At 27.3% G+C, this 19,090-nt stretch overlaps 3 protein-coding genes across 3 annotated transcripts in view; all 3 read left to right on the plus strand.

Moving 5' to 3' along the window:
- The first annotated feature begins 3,638 nt into the window (after positions 1-3,638).
- LOC136071927 (nuclear pore complex protein Nup160-like) overlaps positions 3,639-19,090 on the plus strand; it is a 55,487-nt gene continuing 40,035 nt past the window's right edge. Inside the window, exons 1-4 of the mRNA XM_065797757.1 lie at positions 3,639-3,897; positions 9,215-9,422; positions 9,769-9,949; positions 11,509-11,584. Coding sequence (XP_065653829.1) covers positions 3,713-3,897; positions 9,215-9,422; positions 9,769-9,949; positions 11,509-11,584 — 650 coding nt within the window. The 5' untranslated portion in view covers positions 3,639-3,712. The remainder of the gene's footprint in view (positions 3,898-9,214; positions 9,423-9,768; positions 9,950-11,508; positions 11,585-19,090) is intronic.
- On the plus strand, positions 14,792-15,386 carry LOC136080734 (uncharacterized). Its single transcript, XM_065797759.1, has 2 exons — positions 14,792-15,056; positions 15,140-15,386. The coding sequence occupies exons 1-2, from the start codon at positions 14,814-14,816 to the stop codon at positions 15,272-15,274; spliced, it is 378 nt and encodes a 125-aa protein (XP_065653831.1). The 5' UTR covers positions 14,792-14,813; the 3' UTR covers positions 15,275-15,386.
- Positions 15,416-17,198, plus strand: LOC136080733 (uncharacterized). The gene is made up of 2 exons (XM_065797758.1): positions 15,416-15,543; positions 15,758-17,198. Exons 1-2 carry the CDS (start codon positions 15,495-15,497, stop codon positions 16,375-16,377), a joined length of 669 nt encoding a protein of 222 aa, XP_065653830.1. The 5' UTR covers positions 15,416-15,494; the 3' UTR covers positions 16,378-17,198.

Here is a 19,090-nt window from a genome sequence, read left to right on the forward strand (position 1 = left end):
TGAAGGATATTGAAGGATAGTTTATCTGATACCTAATAGTATAGGTAAGAAAAATATTGAAAGCTGTCTGCAACTGATGGATTGCAATTGAAATTAAGGAATACACTTACCTTAAATTGTTTTGAAAAGTCTAAGCGAAAAAAACAATATTAATTAAAATAATACATTTTAATATGATACTCATTAAAATTAGTTTAAAATGATGTTAGTTGTTGTAATTATTGATGGATTTGTTGTTGTTATTGCTTGCTCAGAAATCTTTACCTTTTCGGTATCATTATTGAAATGTATATTAAAACAGACTTGTAACAGAGCAATTGCGTTAGTAAATATGATCATTTTATTCAATCCGCCTCATAATTGCAACAAGCAGAAGGCTGTCAATTTTCATATCTATGACTGCGGAAATAACATAATGGATGTATTCATATGCATGCATAGTGGATGTATACATATATATGTAGCAAATATATAATATATAATTGATTTTTTATTGAATTTAGATAACAATTTTTTTTGTTATGAGAAGGGATTTTCATCAACGTTGAAACTATTAACTATTGTGTATGCGAAAATACATGTTTGCCTTCACATTTCAGTCTATGTTTGAACTGATATTGTAGAGTAGAGCGGGGCATATCGTAACAGTGGGACAATTATGCCTAAAGCCTTATATCTCAGCTTAAAGTTATTATTTTTCAAAAACTTTTTTCGATAAAACATTTTAAATTATTGTGCTTCATTATACCAAAATACCAAAATGCATTAAAAGTACCAAAATGCATTAAAAGTACCAAAATGCATTAAAAGTACCAAAATGCATTAAAAGTACCAAAATGCATTAAAAGTACCAAAATGCATTAAAAGTACCAAAATACATTAAAAGTACCAAAATGCATCAGTAAGTTTGCGAAAAACAAAATTTGCGTATTTTCTAAAGCGGTACAACGACAAAAGTTTTATTTTGAACAATTGCTAATTTGCTTTATTTATAAAAATTTTATATTTTTCAGACAGTATTTTTTATCCTCTTTTAGAATCTGGTTTCAAAAAAATATTTGAATAGTATTAATTTCAATAAAATAACTTTTGTGGGGCATATCGGGCCAAAAGTTATTTATATAATTGACTATATTACTACCATTTTGTTATGCTGTTTACAGTTTGATGATTTTATTTTTAATAATTTATGTAATGCGTAATATTTTTTGTTTAATTTTAAACGAATTTATATACTAGTTTTAGCCCTACTTAATTTTTAGAACAATATCTTAAGTTGGTTTGTTTAAGAGTATTTTATAATAAAATAAAAAAGTTTTTTTTAATTATAGTTCTTTTTTTTTTGTTTTTTTTTTTTGTTTGTGGTGTATGGGCGTTTAGTTTGTATGGGTATGTTAATTTTGTGAAAGTTTAATGTCTGAACATGTTTAAATAATAGATAGTCTTTTTTTTCTTTATCGTTTTTAAAGCTCTACAATTAATGAATAACTGTTACTTTTTAACTGTCCCGTTTTGCCTCACCAACTTGCAAAATGTAAAAATTTTGCTGGTCTAGAGTTTCGTTACTTTGGTTTTCATAGCTTATTTTGAGAATTTTTGTCTTTGCGTTTTCTTATATCAATAAAGTTTAGGAAATTTATAAAAAACAGAGTTAACTATGATTAGTTTATCCGCAACATTTGTTTAATAAGTGTCCCCATATGCCCCGCTCTGCCCTAACTATTTCATTATTTCTGCAAAGAAAAAAGATAAAATACTATAATGAACATACAAATACATTAAAAATATAATAAAATTAATGCAAAATTTGGTTATAAACAGCTATTGTGATGCAAAGTACCCTGAAAAAAAAATTAAATTAAAGGATGTCGTCAACAAGAACACAATATGAACACATATGAAGCGGTTTCATAAGTGTTCTTATTGCGTTCTTTCTAACATTGAAATGGTCAATTTCTGGTATAGTATAAAATGAAAAGTCAAAAGTTTTGACAGATTTGACTAAGCTTGAGAGAAAGGGGACAGTTTAAATGTGCACCTTCTAAGAATGATACTAAGTATGAATAAGGTTAAGAAGTATGTATACCTTTTTCAGCTTAATGTGGTAAATATATATATAATTTTTAATATTTTGTTTACAATTGACGTAATATGAAAGTTACATATTTTACAAATACAAACAAGGCTTAAAAAGGAAGATCACAATAATCTTATCGTCAGAATTCTTTTTCAAAAGAGAGTAGGTAAAATAATATAAAAACGCCTTTCTACAAAAAGAGTACGTGAAAATAACATAAAAACAATAAACCGTACTTAAATAAATGAACTGTGCTCAAGTATAAAATGAAATTTGAACATACATAACAATAAAATATTATTTCATCACAAAATAAATCAAAAATATTCAAAATTATTTTCAATAGAGAGAACGAAATCTTTTAATTTATCTTTAAAAACAGGATAAGTTAGGGGTAAGTAGAAGTTAGGCAAAACAAATTTATTCCAGAGATGAGCTGCACTACAAGTGATACAAAATTGATTGAATTTTGTTTGACAGATTGGTTTGTTTAAACAATAATTATTTCTCATGTTAAACTTGCTTAATGTTTCAAAATAAAAAAGTTTTTAAAAATTAAAGGAGATAAATTATACTTCCACATTTCATTTGGTTAAAAAATATTGAGGAATGTGCGAACCGATCCGCAGAATTAATTAAACGGATCGGACGTTTCTGACGGCGATAGAGACATTGTAACTTGCTTTGATCAGTGCTACCCCAGGCAATAACTCCATAATTTACATAACTATGAATAAAAGAGTAATAAAGTTTAGTTAAATTATTTTTATCTAATAAGCACGCGCCTTTTAAAAAAATTCCGAAACTTTTTGAAACTTAGTTAATTTAGAAATAGTTAATTTGATGTTTCTATGTGATGTTCTCGTCAATGAAAATCCCCAGGTATTTAGTTACAGAATTTGTTTTTATTTTAATATGGTCAATAAGATTTTTGGTAGATTTGGGGGTAGAGAATGTTTCTTGGAGAGCGGGTGAAAAAGTATCTATTTTGTTTTGCCTACATTTAATGTTAATTTGTTACTTTTAAACCATTTAGATATATTTTGAAGTTCTTTTTTCATCATGGAGAATAGTAGATGGATGTCACTGATATTCCTTTCTTCCAATAATTAAATAATGAAGACATTTTTTTCAAAAAAAAGTAGATTTTTGTAAATGGTTTATAGAACCGCAATAACTCTTAAGCAAGTAAAAGTTTGTTTGTGTGTGTATGTGTGTGTGTTAGTGTGCGTCATTTAAAAATAGCTTTCAATTATCAATTTAAAACCTTTTAAAAAATGACATCGAAAATTAACATAACTGCGGCAATACGCTAACTCAGATTGCTTTATGCTCACATTACATTTCGTTTCGATTGTCACTTTCGAGTTTTGATTCCAGAGGTCTCTGATTTTTGAGGACTTGGTTGTTGATTGTTCTAAAAATTTGATTATTATTAGCGAATTTTTCAATATTAATATTTTTATATTAATATTTAATATTTTTTCATTAATATTAATGATAAAACAATCGCTATTAACGCGCAACATTCTGAATTTTTATTTTTACCGCAATTTAAAATAATCGCTATTAACGCGAAACATTCTGATTTTTGTTTTTACCGCGATTTCATTAAAAAAAAAAAATTAAAACAAAATGGTTGGAGGCTCAATGATCGAGGTTCTTGTAAATCCTCCTGCACGTGGATGTTGCTGCATTAAATTAACTAATTCTGAAATTTCCTCAGAATTAAAAAAGTCCGATAAAATCATTTCTGATGTTGCTGGAGGGTTTACATATGCAAGCAAATCAAAAGTAACACAAAACCGACATATTTTATGGTATGCCAAAGTGTTCCTCTGAATACTATCAAACAGGGTTTATACATTCAGGGAAAGTCAGGGGCAAAAGTATCTTTTTCAAGTGGGTCAGGGAAAGTCAGGGAATGTCAGGGAAAGTCAAGGAGTTCACTTTGTAGTCAGGGAAAACTAATGGTTTTTTTCTTAGTAAGTCAGGGAATAAAACATTTCAAAAATTTTTTAAATACTAAAATATTAAATTTAATAATTTTAAATATAAATTACTTTATGGACTGTTTAATGCTTTTATTTTTTTAGTTTTTTATTTTTATAAAATTTAATCTACTATCTAATGTTCATTAAAGTTTTTTGTCAATCATTTTTTTACAAAAACTAAAGATGCCACTGAATTATCCATTGAAATATGCAAAGACACTTGGTTAAGTAGTTCAGCAGGTGCAGTTAAAATTTCCTTGTACACAATCTCAAATAACAATTCCATTTTATATCACTATAGAGTTAAACTTAATGCAGAGGTTCGATGGATACATAAACATGTTTGTGGATACAGTGATAGCTCTGTTACCAACAGTGTTATTATACTTCAGTCGATGTTTCCAGACAGAAAGATTGCATCTATGAAAGTACTTAAATATATTAAATATAAATTGTTAACTATGATATTACACCTTACTTCAGAGAACTTTTTAAAGTACAAATCTGTGCATCAGTATAGCTGGCTGTTTGTTATGATGAAAGTTTGAATAAAGTTAATCAAGAATCTGAAATGGATTTTTTAGTGAGATTTTGGGACAATCCTAGTAGCAAAGTTGAAGTACGATATTGGGATTCTATGTTTCTTGGACATACCACTGCAACAGACTTACTTAAGAGAATAAATGATGGTTTATCTGGTTTGGATTTATCTAAACAAGTAAAACTATCAAGGGATGATCTTAATGTGAACTGGAAGGTTTTCAGGGAAATCCAATTGGAAAGAGAAAAAGCTGGTTTGAGTAAACTAGTAATTATTGGTAGTTTTAACCTCCACATCATTTATGGAGCCTTACATACAGTTACATAAACTACAAGTTGGAAGCCGGCTATTTCCAGTTAGTTACAGAAACTACAAGTCTATCATGAAAGAATTTTTTCAATTTTTTAGCGATTTTCCTGCTAGATGTGAATATTTTACTTCTGTTGCAGATTCTTCAGTTTTTCCTGTGCAGTTTTGTTCAACAAAGTTTGTGAATGTCTTTAAACGTTCCAACTTTTTTATTTTGTCTAAGTCTTTAAAATATATAATAATAAGAGAAAACAGTTTCAAATAATTTTTCAAACACACTTATATTTATATTTCAGTCTTATAAATGTCTTTCATAGCATTTTTATCATTTTAGATAGTTTGACGATCAACAGGTAGCATCACGACTCAAAGAGATACGGAGAAATGTATTAAAGATAATTGATTTTTGGCAGAACCCACCAGATTTAAAAGGCCATCATCAAAAGCAGTTGAAGATAAACTACTTGAAGTAAAGCTTCTATTTTCCTGCTATATTGTGAACATTTTGCAGCCATATCTTAAAAAAATCAAACATAATCCAATTTTGCCTTTTCTGCACCGAGATCTAATGATATTGCATAAACCTTTAATGTAGTTGGTTGTTAAAACTGATGTTCTCCTTAAATGCAACTGTGTTTTTGATTAGTTAGAGCTTGATCTTACTGATAATGATATTTATCTTTGGATAAAAGTTATGCTTTTTGGATTTTCAACTGATGAAGAACTTGGGAGTTTATTACGTAAAGATAAAGTAAAATTTGTAGATGTAACAAAAGTTTAAAAAGCAAGCTGCAAAGATAGTAATTGTTATATTGGAGAAAATCACTCAAAAAAGTTTATTAGATCATTACATGATAAGAAATGCATACATATTTAATCCAAGTTTAATATCCTCTATACAACCAGTCAAATTATGAAGCAAGATGAAACAACTTTTTACTCATCTAGTATCATTGAAGATTATTAATGTGACTTAAACAGATAAAGTTTTGCAACAATATTCAGATCTGTTGGCAGTGCTATCTCAAGCTCCTGAAAAGGCAAAATCTTTCAGTTGTGTGAGCACTAGACTAGATGTATTCTTTTTTCATAAATCTTCTATCAATATACCAAAGGAGTTGAAATCTGTTCTAACATTGGTTCTAGTTACAAGTCATGGTCAAGCAAGTGCAGAGAGAGGATTTAATATTAATAAGATTGTATCCAAAGTTAATTTCGAAAAAAGATCGATGATATCAAGAAGGATGATATATGCAAGGTCATATGCGAAGGAACAACATAATACCTTCAACAATAGAACTAACAAACAAATTTTTAAAATCTATTAAAGGCGCACATCAAAGATATCAGCTAGACTTTAAACAAGATTTATTTTTGTTTTTGCTTGATCTTTATAATATAGCAAAAAGATATTTAATTTTTTGTTTGTAAAACTTTAAGAATACATTTTAAAATAGTTTTAAATGTTAGAATCTTGATATGTAAATAAATAAAAGCCTTTAATTGAAGAACATATGATCAGTCATATATACTTTTTTTTAATATATGTGAGTTTCAATCCATGTGAATAATTCAATGCATGTGAATAATTTATTTTCTTTGTGTGAGTGTCAATGCAACTCAATTTTTTTCTGGAAACTATTTATAATTATTACTATATATTGGTAATGAATCAGAGGAAAATGGTAGTTTTTTTGACTGAGTCAAGGGAAAAAAGTGGGCTTTTAGGAAAAAAAGTCAGGGAAATTATTTTTTAAGTTAGTTCAGGGAAATCTTTCATTAAGAACCTGTATAAACCCTGATCAAACAAATTGTTAATTATAATATTATAAAAGTATTTAATATCATAGTGTTATATTCTTTTGTACTAAAAAATATCTTAATATAAATTGTAGAGTAGTCTAAATAAATAAATAGTACTGTATTCTATATTATAGTAAAAGTAAATGAAGTGGTATTTGTCAGCAGTCAAAGATAATATGAGAAGATGCAAAGTAAGGGTAAATTTATCAGGAATATAATACAGATGTGAAAAAAAAAAACACTGGTCTAATGATTGAATCTTGTGGTACAACAGAAGTTACTGAAACAAATTGTTTTGTTTATTAAAAATGACTTTTATACTGTGTTTAGTTAGGAATAATTCACTAGTTTTAAAAACTTACAATATGATAAGAACTTATGAAGAATAGCAACATGCCAGATTTTATCGAAAGCTTTGATATGTTAAGAGAAATAGCCTTTGCCTTGCTGCTTTTATCTAATACGCAATAGAATCTTTTGTTTTTGACAGTTAACAAGTCAGCATTAGAACAAGATACTTGAAATCCATACTGCTAGTCAGAAAGTAAGTTGTTAGACTCAAGATGAGATATTAGAAGTGCGGTGGGCATTAAAGTCACCTTTAACAACAATATTGAGCGAGAGAAATGTTTTGGTCAGTTTGATTAGAAGCAATAACAAAAGACTGCATGTCTTCGGAAGAAAGAGAATATAAAGAACAAAAAGAAAGGTAATTGAGTGAACATGTGCTAAGCATATAAAATAAAAGTCAGAGAATTTAAACCTGATTTTACAATAGATATGTGAGTTAATACGTGAGTTTATGTCCAAGCAAAGCATGTGACTTTTTAAAAATTAAAGGCTTATAGACATCAATACTGGTCTGGTAGGTTTTGCAATAGGAAGACCCCACCAAATTAAAACAATTTGGTGGTTAAGTAGGTCTTTTATTATTAAATACTATAATTATGTTTTAAAATATTAGAGAACACACAGAGGCTCAATCACAGATAGTGAATAGCACCATAAGCAATAAGCTGTGCAATGATCTCAATCTTTCTTTTTTTCTAATTAAAGTTGTGAAGTCAGATTCTGACAATATTTGCTAAGCAAGTATTAAAAAATTCTTGTAGATTTTGATTGTTAAAAAATATAATAAAAAAAAGGAAGCATGATCAAAAAAAAAAGAAAATTTTTTGTATTTTTGCAGAGAAAAAAAAATTATAAAAAATTTCACCTACAGGTCAGGTCAGCTATAGTTGCAAGTGTTATAAATTCAAATAAGGAGTTGGATAAGTTTTCACTACACAAATAACTTCAAGAAAGCAAAAATGTTTTTTAACAAAATGTTCTAAACTGATAGTAGTGATGTAGATCAGTAGTGATCCCAGCAATGTACATCAATGTGGCTATATTTCAGCAAATTTTCAGGGATTATATTCTTCCGGAATTCCAGATGTTTTTTTTAACTGTTAATATCTCTGGATATCTAAAACATTTTCCATACATATAAGTTTAGATATATATTTTTGTTATATATTTATTTTTTAACCTTTTTCATTCATCACTCATAAATAAATTATAAAAAATAGTTTGAAACAAACATTAGCTAAAAGCAAAAGTGAGAGGAAAATAAGGACATATTTTGAATTTTTTCCGGATGTTTTACAGAAACAAATTTCCATATTTTTAAAATATGACCTGGATGATCTATGTATTTGATATTTCTCTGCCTCTATGTACTTTTTGTCTTTGAAAAAATAAATAAGTTTTTCTCTTTAAAATAAATAAATAAGTTTTGCTGAAAAACTTTTATTTTAAAGGTATGCGAATATATATATATTTATTTATTTATATATATATTGAATTTCTAAATTTCATTTTAAATTCTCTTATTTTTGTTATTATAAAGTAAAATATACTAAATGAATTTGCTTTATTTTTTATACAAAGTTGTGCATTGTAGTCTCGATTCTTTGTTAAATTAAAAATAATAGATGTTAATAAAAATTGCTTTATATTTTTGATAATCATCAAAGTTAATTTCATAATGAGTTTTTATTTTTTTGTCATACAAATTTGTAACTTGTATATAGAGTTATCTATATAAACATTATCAAAAGTTCAATAACAACCACGTAATAACAATAACAGCACATAGATAGTATGATAGATAGTATAATATAGATAGTGTAATATAGATATTACAGTTTTTTTTTATTAATTTTGTCATTGCTTCCCAATTTTTAGAAAATAAAGAGTTATTGAAAAGTTCGATAGAAATGTTGTTATATATTTGTTATATATTTGTTATATATCCATAGATAATAATAATAATAACTAATAATAGTAATAATAATAAAATTTGTAACCAAAATAAATTATCTTATTAAAAAAAAATTTAAAATAAGTTTTATTAAAATTATTTCTGACAATAAATTTGTATGTTTTTTGTGTACTTGTATATTTTCTTGACAACTTATTTATTATTATTATATTTTTTATATATAGGAGAGTTATAAATGACACTCTTATCTTAGAAGAAATATCTTGGAACTACAATATTTTGTCTAACAGTATTGAAATAAAGGTTCCTTTTGAAATTATCCTTCCGAATGTCGTTTTCTATGAAACTTATGAAAACATCATTGTATATTTTTCAACTACGAATTGTATTCGTGCATTTAGCTTTGAGCATCCAGATGTAAAATACAAGCATGTAGGATTTTTTTTACTTATTGTTGATATGATATTTTATTAAAAAATTAGTCACTTATACTCAGCCATTGTTTTTGAATATTATAATTTAATACTTAAATAACGCAAATTTTTGTTTGGTTTATTATTTTTTCATTAAATCCAATAATTAATATAAATTTGTGGTTAACAGACAGGTTGTTAGCACATTGTGTTAGCTATGTACTTATAAGATATTTCTCATAAAACAGCTTTTTTGCATTTTGTTGAGTTTTTCAACAACAAAAATATATTTCTTGCTATTTGTTATTGTTTTATTTTTGGATGTGTACTTTATTATGTTCATATAATTTTTTATCATTGTTAAGGGACCTAGTGGCATCAATGCAACCGTGCATTCAATTTTTCATGGAGCATCTGAAAAATGCATGCAAACACAAGTTTATGTCGGAAGTACTTGCAAATTTTTTGATGTGGTTACTTTATCGAATGGAGATAATGTTTATGGAATGATTACTGAAACTGGAACATTGTTGGTTGTTAACAATGGTATAAATTTATATATATGTATATATATATATATATATATATATATATATATATATATATATATATATATATATATATAATACTTAATTCCATTTGATTTTTTTTATTTCATTTGATTATATAAAGTTTAGCAGATGTATAATATTTGCATTTGAACAAATGTCTGTTAGGTCATCTTTTTCTAAACATTATCTTGATTATTTGTATTTAAATAAAGTAGATAATTAGTAATTTAAAATGTAGATAATTTGTTATTAAATGATGTAGATAATTAGTAATTAAATAATGTAAATAATCAGTAATTAAATAATAAAGATACTTTACTCTTGTACAATTACTCTAAAGCACTTGCCACAGTATTGGTGTGTTAAGTAAAAAAAAAAAAATTTTATTCAGTTCAGTTTTTTTTTTAGATGTAAAAAAAAACTGAACATCTAATACTTTTAGAGATCTAACACATAATAAACATAAGATTGCACTATCATCTTTTGTTCCATCAACCAAAACTCAATCTCACATGACTTGTCATTCAGAAAAGTTTTTTACTGTATCTGTCCGTACATGCTCCAAAAACTTGTCTAGTTTTTTTCCTCGCACATCAATGCTTTGGAATTCTCTTCTATTTTTATGTTTTCCTGACTCATATAGTTTACAGTTTTTGAAGTCTACTGTCAACTGTTTTCTTGTTTTTTAACAATATTCTTTGTCTTGTAACTCCCAAGTTTAATATTTATTATTAGTGAAAGAAAAAAAAAGATCATATTTCTATTAAAGTAACTGTCTTGTAAAGGAGGTTTTAGAAGACAGTTATTTTTTTTAATCCTATAAAAAATGTTATAAAAACAGTCAATGTTTATTTTGTACTATATCAACAAATAATTGCTTCTTATTGAATTTGCAACAATATTTCTGTGATTTTCTACCACAGTAAAAACTTTTTTCCTATAATCTCGTCTTAAATAAAAGAAACATAGTTTCAAAATATTTTAAAAGATGATTTTTATGTTTATGTAAAATTTTTAAAATAACTTTCAAATTTATTTTCTGGTATAACTTGGTAAGTATCTGAAAATAATCAGAACACAACTTAATTTCTCTCTCAGCTGCGTCATGAGTTACTTTAAAAGTTTTGATAAATAGCTTCATTTTTAAGTAATAAACATTTTCGACCCATTCCAAAGAAGGCCAATTTTCATCATCTTTTAAGGTATAAAAAAAAAACAAGATTTTTTCCCCAATATCAGAACAAGTTTCAGGGTTTTTTTTTAATTAATGAAATAGTTGGTTTACTGCAATTGATACAAATTTTTTTTCCATTATCTATAATTTTTTTTTTTTGCAATTTAATAATAAATATCAAATTCCCAAGTTTAATATTTATTATTAATGAAAGAAAAAAAAGATCATGATGGTGGTTTATTCAAATAGACAAAGGTTTAAGTTTTGCAAAGAAAATATTTTCTGACTGTTTTTAGAATTTTTCTGCAAGTAATGTTTAAATAAATATTAATAAGTAAAATTTTGTTCAATATTTGTATATTTTTGTTACATTCCTGCAGATTCATTGTGCTTTGAATTAAAAGATACAAGCATAGTGCAACGTCTGTGGAGTGGTTTAGTTCCATCCTTTGTGAGGTAATATTTTTACAGTTTTATTTTTTATTAATTTTGTCATTGCTTCCCAATTTTTAGAAAATAAAAAGTTATTGAAAAGTTCCATAGAAATGTTGTTATATACTTGTTTTAAATTTTTGCTTTTTTTGCTTTTTATGATATTATAAGTTTTGGAAAAAATTCAATATATCAGATATATATATCAGGGTGTTAACCAGCCTGACGGCACCACGTATAACACAGAATTCCCAATTTTTTTAAATTTCCCAAAAGTTCAAAAAATCATTTAAAAAAAAAACAACCTTTAATCCTGTTATTAACAGGCTTAGATTTTAAGTGTTACACAAGAAATGTAGAAATACTTAGTACACAAAACAAAGAAAATAATTTAGTTGATTGAAAACGATTACATTCTTTACAAGAGAAAAACCGTAGCAAGTCATTCATACAAAAATAAAATAAAAACTTTATTTTTTAATTGATGTCAGTTGTTCTTTAGTTTTTTAATTTTGCTTGTTATGTAGTTTTTTTTATTCAAGAAACTGATAATCAAAAATCAAAATGAAAACTATATAAGTAATATAATAATATGATATATCACCTAAAACGAATAACAATAATATTAACAAAATGTAAACAAAAAACCACAAACAAATACTAAACAAAAAATAAACTTAATTGAAAATAACATAAATTGATAAACTAAAACAATAACTACACCATTATTAATTTAAAAAAAAACAACTAAGAAATTAAGTAAACAGATAGAAACAGCAGCAATAATAAAGTTGCAAAAAGTATTTTCAAATGACGGATAATTTAAAAGTACTTTTTTCTTGACTCTTCTAATCTTTTGTTTTAGTTTGTTTTCTTTTTTTTAGTTGTTTTTTCTTTGTTCTTCTTTACTCAAGTTTATAGTGTTTTCTTTTCATTATTCGTGTTTTTTATTTTAGACTTTATTTACAATAAAAAATTTTAAACAAACGAATGCTGTTTATCGTTAGTTAGGAAAGTAACAAAGATCTTAGCATAGTAATAATTCAAAAATTGACTTTAGTGGAGGTAAATGTCATTTTAAAATTACTTTAAAAAATTTTTTTTATTAAGGTAATTAAAAATAGTGTTAGTAAATTAAATTTGCTGGTAAAGCATTTTAGTGTAAGCATTTTATTATTAAGTTAATAAATCATTTGTGCTTATAAATGTTATAAATTATTTGCGTAAAACATAAAAAAAGAATACTATATTTATATAAATTTAAAAAAAAAAAGTTTTTAATTTACAAATCAAAAATTTTAATGAACAAATAAAAAAGTTTAATTTACTAAAATAAAATTTACAAATTTTTTTTTCAATTTACACGAACTGAAGTTACAACTTAGAGAAATTTGTCGCTAATATTTACTTGCGTGGTCAAATCTCCCCCGGCCGCAGTGGTTTATTGAATTTAATTCTAAAACACTATATAGCAGTAAAAGTTCTTTACTAACACTTTATTTGACTGAAATTCTATTTGATTAAAAAAAATTCACTCAAAAGACATTGACATTTTATTTGACTAAAGCAACGAAAATTTTATTAACTTTTAACATTCTATTCGAACAAAATTCTATTCTATTGATAAATTTTTCGCTTCAAAGACCTTAGACATTCTATTAATAATTTAGATTCAAGTCAATAAAATAAAAGCGACAACAAAATGCTTTCAAATAATGGAAAATACTATTTTAAAAAGAAATATAACAAAATTCAATCAACAAATATTGTATTTGAGAAACACAAAGAAAGAACAAGTGTGCAAAACTATAGACATTAATGTAAATCAGTACTATGTAAAAGTCCTCATCAGTCTACATCAGTAGTAGGCAAATGTCCTCATCAGTGTACATCAGCAGTAAGTGAAAGTCCTCATAAGTCTACATCAGCAGTAAGTAAAATTCCTCATCAGTCTGCATCAGTAGTAAGCCAAAATCCTCTTCAGCCTACATCAGCAGTAATTAAAAGTCCTCATCAGTCTGCATCAGTAGTAAGCTAAAGTTCTCTTCAGCCTACATCAGCAGTAAGGGAAAGTCCTCATCAGTCTACATTAGCAGTAAGCAAAAACAATGTAAACGTATTTCATTTAACTTCAGTTCTTGGGAAAAGAAGAAAAAAGAAAGTCAAACCAGCACGTGGGTCATCTACATTTTTGATATCAATCAAAAATGTAGATGACCCACAACTCAAAACAACAGAAAAGTATGAGATGTTATTTTCCGATTTTTTTTATTCATCATCAAAACAAGGTTGGTTTTGTAAAGTTTGCATATTGTTTGCCCCTGGAAAAAAAGTAATTGTGCATTTATTGAAAACCCTGGCAAATTTGCAGATCACCCCTCAGAGCGTGCTAACAATCACTTAAATATGCTTAGGCATACTATAGCTTTAAAAAATAAACAAGCTTTTGATGAAATGTCTAAGCAAGACTCGAATATCTGGAAAATGCTGCATGAAAATACCCTTGCAAAAGAAACATTAAAAGCAAGTAACTCTTGCTTCGTTATTAAAACCTTCTTTTGTCTAGCCCAGCAAATGCAACATGCATGTCTCTGAAATATATTACTAAGTATATAAACATTATCTTTGATTTTGTCAAAAATCATTTACTCCAGTTACTTAGAAGTGTTGGTAGTTTTTCTTTTTATTCGGATGAAACTTCTGATATTACTTTAATTGAACAGTTAAACATACATGCCACTTTCGAACACAACAGCATCATAAAAGAACATTTTATAGAGATAGTTCACCGGTTCTAGTATATCAGCTCCAAATGTTTTTGATGTTATTCAAAACTTTTGGAGCTGATATACTAGAACTTTTTAGAGCTAATATCCCATTTTAAAATGCTTGTTTTGCTTGTATGGACACAACAAGCATCAGTTCTGGTATAAAAGGAAGTTTTAAAGCCTACATTGAGGATGCTGTGCCACTGTGTGTTTGGGTTGGGTGTCACTGTGAGCCATAAAGACCGTCAGGTTCAACTTTTCCCCACCTCGAATTTTTTTTTTTTTTAAAGTAAATGCAGTTTGTGTAAGTCTTTTTCAAGTGCAGAACAAATCTAAAGTCGATCAGAAGAGTTAGTATTTTAAGTATTAAAAATTAGAAAAACCTAAAAATTTAGCCTTAAAAGTAATGCAATCCGCCATTCTCGGCTTCTTTTTCTTTAATAGTTTTGTAATGATTCAAGTAAAAAAATATACATACGGTAAAGATGGCTGATTTAAAACAGTCTGTTTGTGCAGTCTGTTTGGAAAAAAAAGGTAAATATTCAAAATCTTTAGTAAAAGTACAACCATCTGTAGCAAATAAAATCAAGGAGTTTATTTGGCCTGAGTACAATGCAGAGTTTAATGTCTGTCCGGATGTAATTTGTTCAAGTTGTAGAAGAAACATCTTTTTGCTGGAAAAGGGATCAAACACTTATCTTTCAAACTGGATAAGTAAAGTTTCTCAGGTACATGACTTTAAACTTATTTAAGTTAAATGATTAATACATATAAAGATATAGATTTTTTATTAAGTCCTATTTTGAATTAGGTTGACAGACCAAGAATTAGACATAGTACTGAGCTTAGTGATATTATACAATCATCTCATGTTAATACAAAAGATGTTGAATCTCTGAAAAAAAATTTGTGCAGCTGCTGCTTTACTCTCCTTGCAAGAGGTTAAAAATTAATAACTTACTTGATAAGTAAATTAAAAGTTATCAAATAGTCATTTATAAACTTCAATAAAAAGCCTTTAGGCATATATTAATTTATAAGTAAATTTTATTCTTCATGATGTCATAACAACTGTTGTTCTAGTCAGGCTGTTTTGAATTAATTTGGCAGAAACTCTTGATCCATCATCATGTGAGCAAGTTGCTTCAGGCATAATAAAAAACAAAATGGAGCGAGAAGGCATTGAGAGAGGCCAGTCCTTTAAAATATCTACAGGTGTGTAAGTTTTTATTATCATTTTTAAATAATTAAAAAGAGTTTATATGTTCAGATTAAATGCACATATAAAACACTCAGAAGACTCAGTATGAGGCTTTTGTAACTAAGCAATTGTATAGGTTAGTAACAACTTTTTCAAAATGTTTGCATTGTAAATTTAAAGTAGGGGTAGGTTAAAGATACATATAATTAATTATACTTTATCTTTAAGGTGGAAATCCATTAACTTTAACTGTTGGAACTAAAGACAATAAATCTTCTAGAAAGATTTTTAATCAGATATCATTTCAAACAGTGATGGAATTAACTTCTGTTTTGGAATTGACAAAAAATAAAACAAAAAAACTGATATCAAGTCTCCGTAAGAATCTGGGATCATCTACTGTTGTGGAGAATAATTTAATTAGTACAATGACATCATTACAAGAAGAAATTGAATCTAAATATAAAATAGAACAAGAGAACTTTATTTGGAATGATGAAATTGTAACAAGACATGTAGTATTTATCTATGACACTTCTGAATTTATTCTTAGTATTTTAGTCGAAAGAGGAATGGATCCTATCTTCAGTATGGTGCATATATCAATTGATGGAGGTCAAGGATTTCTTAAAGTAGTTGTGAATGTCTTTGATAAAACTAATAAAACTGAGATTTACATTGGCAGCGGAGTTAAAAGGTGTTTTATTCTTGCTATTGTTGAAGATGTTTGTGAAGACAATGGAAATTTGCAGAAAATTTTGAGTAGATTAAATCTGGATAATGTTACATATCATCTTGCATTTGACTTAAAATGTGCTAACAGCATTTTTGGTTTCTCATTCAGGTAAATATGCCTGCTTGTGGTGTGAAGGCAAATGTTCCCTAGAAAGTGGTACTCCAAGAACGTTAGGTTCTTTTGATCATTGGTACAACTTATTTGTTGAAAATGGGGCAAAGCGGTTAGAGATGAAAGATTTTTAAAATGTTATTAGTTCTCGACTCGATTATTTAGACAAAAATGCTGAAGATGAAATTAATCACTTAGTCCCTCCACCAGAGTTACATCTTCTTATGGGGATTGTGACTACTTGGTAGACTACTTTTAGATCATTGGCCTCTTTTTAAAAACTGGCTCAAAGAACATTATATCTTACTTCGAGGTTATCATGGGATAGGCTTTGATGGGAACAATTCCAATAAACTTCTGAAAAAAGTAGATATTTTAGAGAGAGATGTGTTAGCATCTCAAACTAATTTATTGCCTATAGTTCATTGCCTCAGAAAGTTTGAAAAGGTTAAAGAGTGCATCTTTGGATACGAATTAGGCGGCAATGCTTCTTCAGTTATTGAAGAGTTTAAAGTATCATTTTGTGACCTACAGCAGTATGTAAAAATGCATTTAAATACAGAGCTGAAGGTTACCTGGAAAGTCTTTATAGTTGTCTGTCATATTCTTCCATTTGTGAAGTTTAATTGTTGTTCTTTGGGATCATATGCTGAACAGACTGGAGAAGCTGTTCATAGTGCCTTCAAACCAAGTTGGTCTCAATACAAGCAAAGGATTGAACATAAAGTTTATGCTAAAAGATTGAAATCTGCTGTTGCAACTTTTTGCTTAAATAAAATGTAAATATTGTAATATAAAAGTAGTTGTGTTATTTTTGTTGCATTTATTGTATTTTTTTACTTTTAACTATTGCTATAATAGTGTAAAAGGAGTTTAAATCACTTCAATTGAAGATTAGTAAGAAAAAGTAAGGATTGTTTTAAGGAGGATAATGAAAGATTAATTGAAAGATTTTTTTTTTTTTTTTTTGAAAGGAGGTAATATCATCATAAAGGAGATAACTTTATCACTTGAAAGGGGGGGTAAATAGGGTAAAAGAATAAGTTTTTATGTTACTTCTGATCGACTTTAGATTTGTCCAATCCAAAAAAATAACATATCTAACCATCACTTGTCTTAATATGAAAAAAAATTAGAGGTGGGGAAAAGTCAAACCTGGCGGTCTTTATGGCTCACTGTGGTGTACGAGTCATAAACTTGTGTTATGTTTTAAACATATTTCAAAGAACTTTCCTACTATTATAGAGGTAGATATTTTTTTACTTAACCTATGGAAGTTTTTAGGTACCGCATACTAGACATGCATTTGCTACAGGAATGCTCTGAAATCTATAGAGAACTAGAAACCATAGTTCCAGTGTGTCCAAGTGTAACTCATTGGACTGCATATGATCGAGCTTGTTTAGTTGTATTCAAAGGTTATAAACCGATTTTACAAGCTTTGTCAACATGCTATACCGAACGAAAGGAAGCAGAATCATTCGAGCTATTAATACAAATGAATTCACAATTTAACACTGCAACAATATTAATGCTCTTAGATGTGTTTGAAGCAATTCGCCCACTTGTGCTAGCACTAGTAGTATGCAACTAGGAAGTAGTCTCAGACTAATTCCTAGTTGCGAACTACTAGTGCTAGTGTCACAATTCATATAAGTTTGATTCATATAAGTTGGAATATCGCTGAGACTAATTCCTACTTGCGAACTACTAAGTTCGCAAGTAGGAATTAGTCTCAGCAATATTCCAACTTATATGAATCAAGCTAATCATAGTTTAGATGATTTAATTTTGGGTACTTGACAAAAGCATTTCACAGAAAAAATTTTTATTGAAATAAAATTAGTGACAGATGAAATAACTTTTTCGTTACGAGCCACTTAAGAAAATATAAATACTTTTACCTAAGTGAGTTTGAGTTGAACATTTTTAGATCTTTTGTTAACAGTTTTAAAAATGAACTAAAAAACACTTTTGTGCAAATGGAATTTTGGCAATTGCTTTTGGTTTTTGATCCGAGACGCTTGCCTAAAACACTTAGCTAACTGTCTAGTTATGGTAAAGAAAGCTTAGCAACTTATAACTCACTTTTTTGGCAAACCAAAAAGCAGTTCAAGTTACAGATATTTCAGAAACCGAATTTGAAAAAACGAATTTGATAAGTTTCAAAATTATATTATTTACTAAACGCCAAGAATGGGAAAACAGTTTTGATGTACATATATTGAAAAAAAAAGATCAAGAGGTAGTCAATAATTTATTTAAGTCAAGAAACAGTTTTACGCCTCAAGAGTTATGGAAAGTAATTAATAACGACTCTGTTTTGATAAGTGTTTATGCTAATTTTATGTTTTTAACTAAGTTACTCATTATATTTTCTTTGAGTGTAGCTTATGTTGAAAGTTTTTTTTTTTTAAATTAAAAATAGTTGCAAACTATTTTTAATTTAAAAATTCAAATCAGCTAAACCAAAGCATATTAGAAAGGTTGATGATGATTGCAACATAAGTTCCGAAGAAGTGTTTTAATGATGATTTGTTAGAGTACTTTGTCGACGAGTTAAAAATCAAAGTGTTAGAAATAGGTTGTAAATTGAAAATTTACAATGTAAATTTCATATTTTGGTTTTTTTATTTGAGACTACAGACAATTGGTGAATATTTAATGTTTGTAATTTTTTTAATAGAATATTCATGGTGATTTCTTTGTATTCC

The sequence above is a fragment of the Hydra vulgaris genome, chromosome 05, assembly GCF_038396675.1.
Source record: "Hydra vulgaris chromosome 05, alternate assembly HydraT2T_AEP".
In the NCBI taxonomy this organism is placed as follows: Eukaryota; Metazoa; Cnidaria; class Hydrozoa; order Anthoathecata; family Hydridae; genus Hydra; species Hydra vulgaris.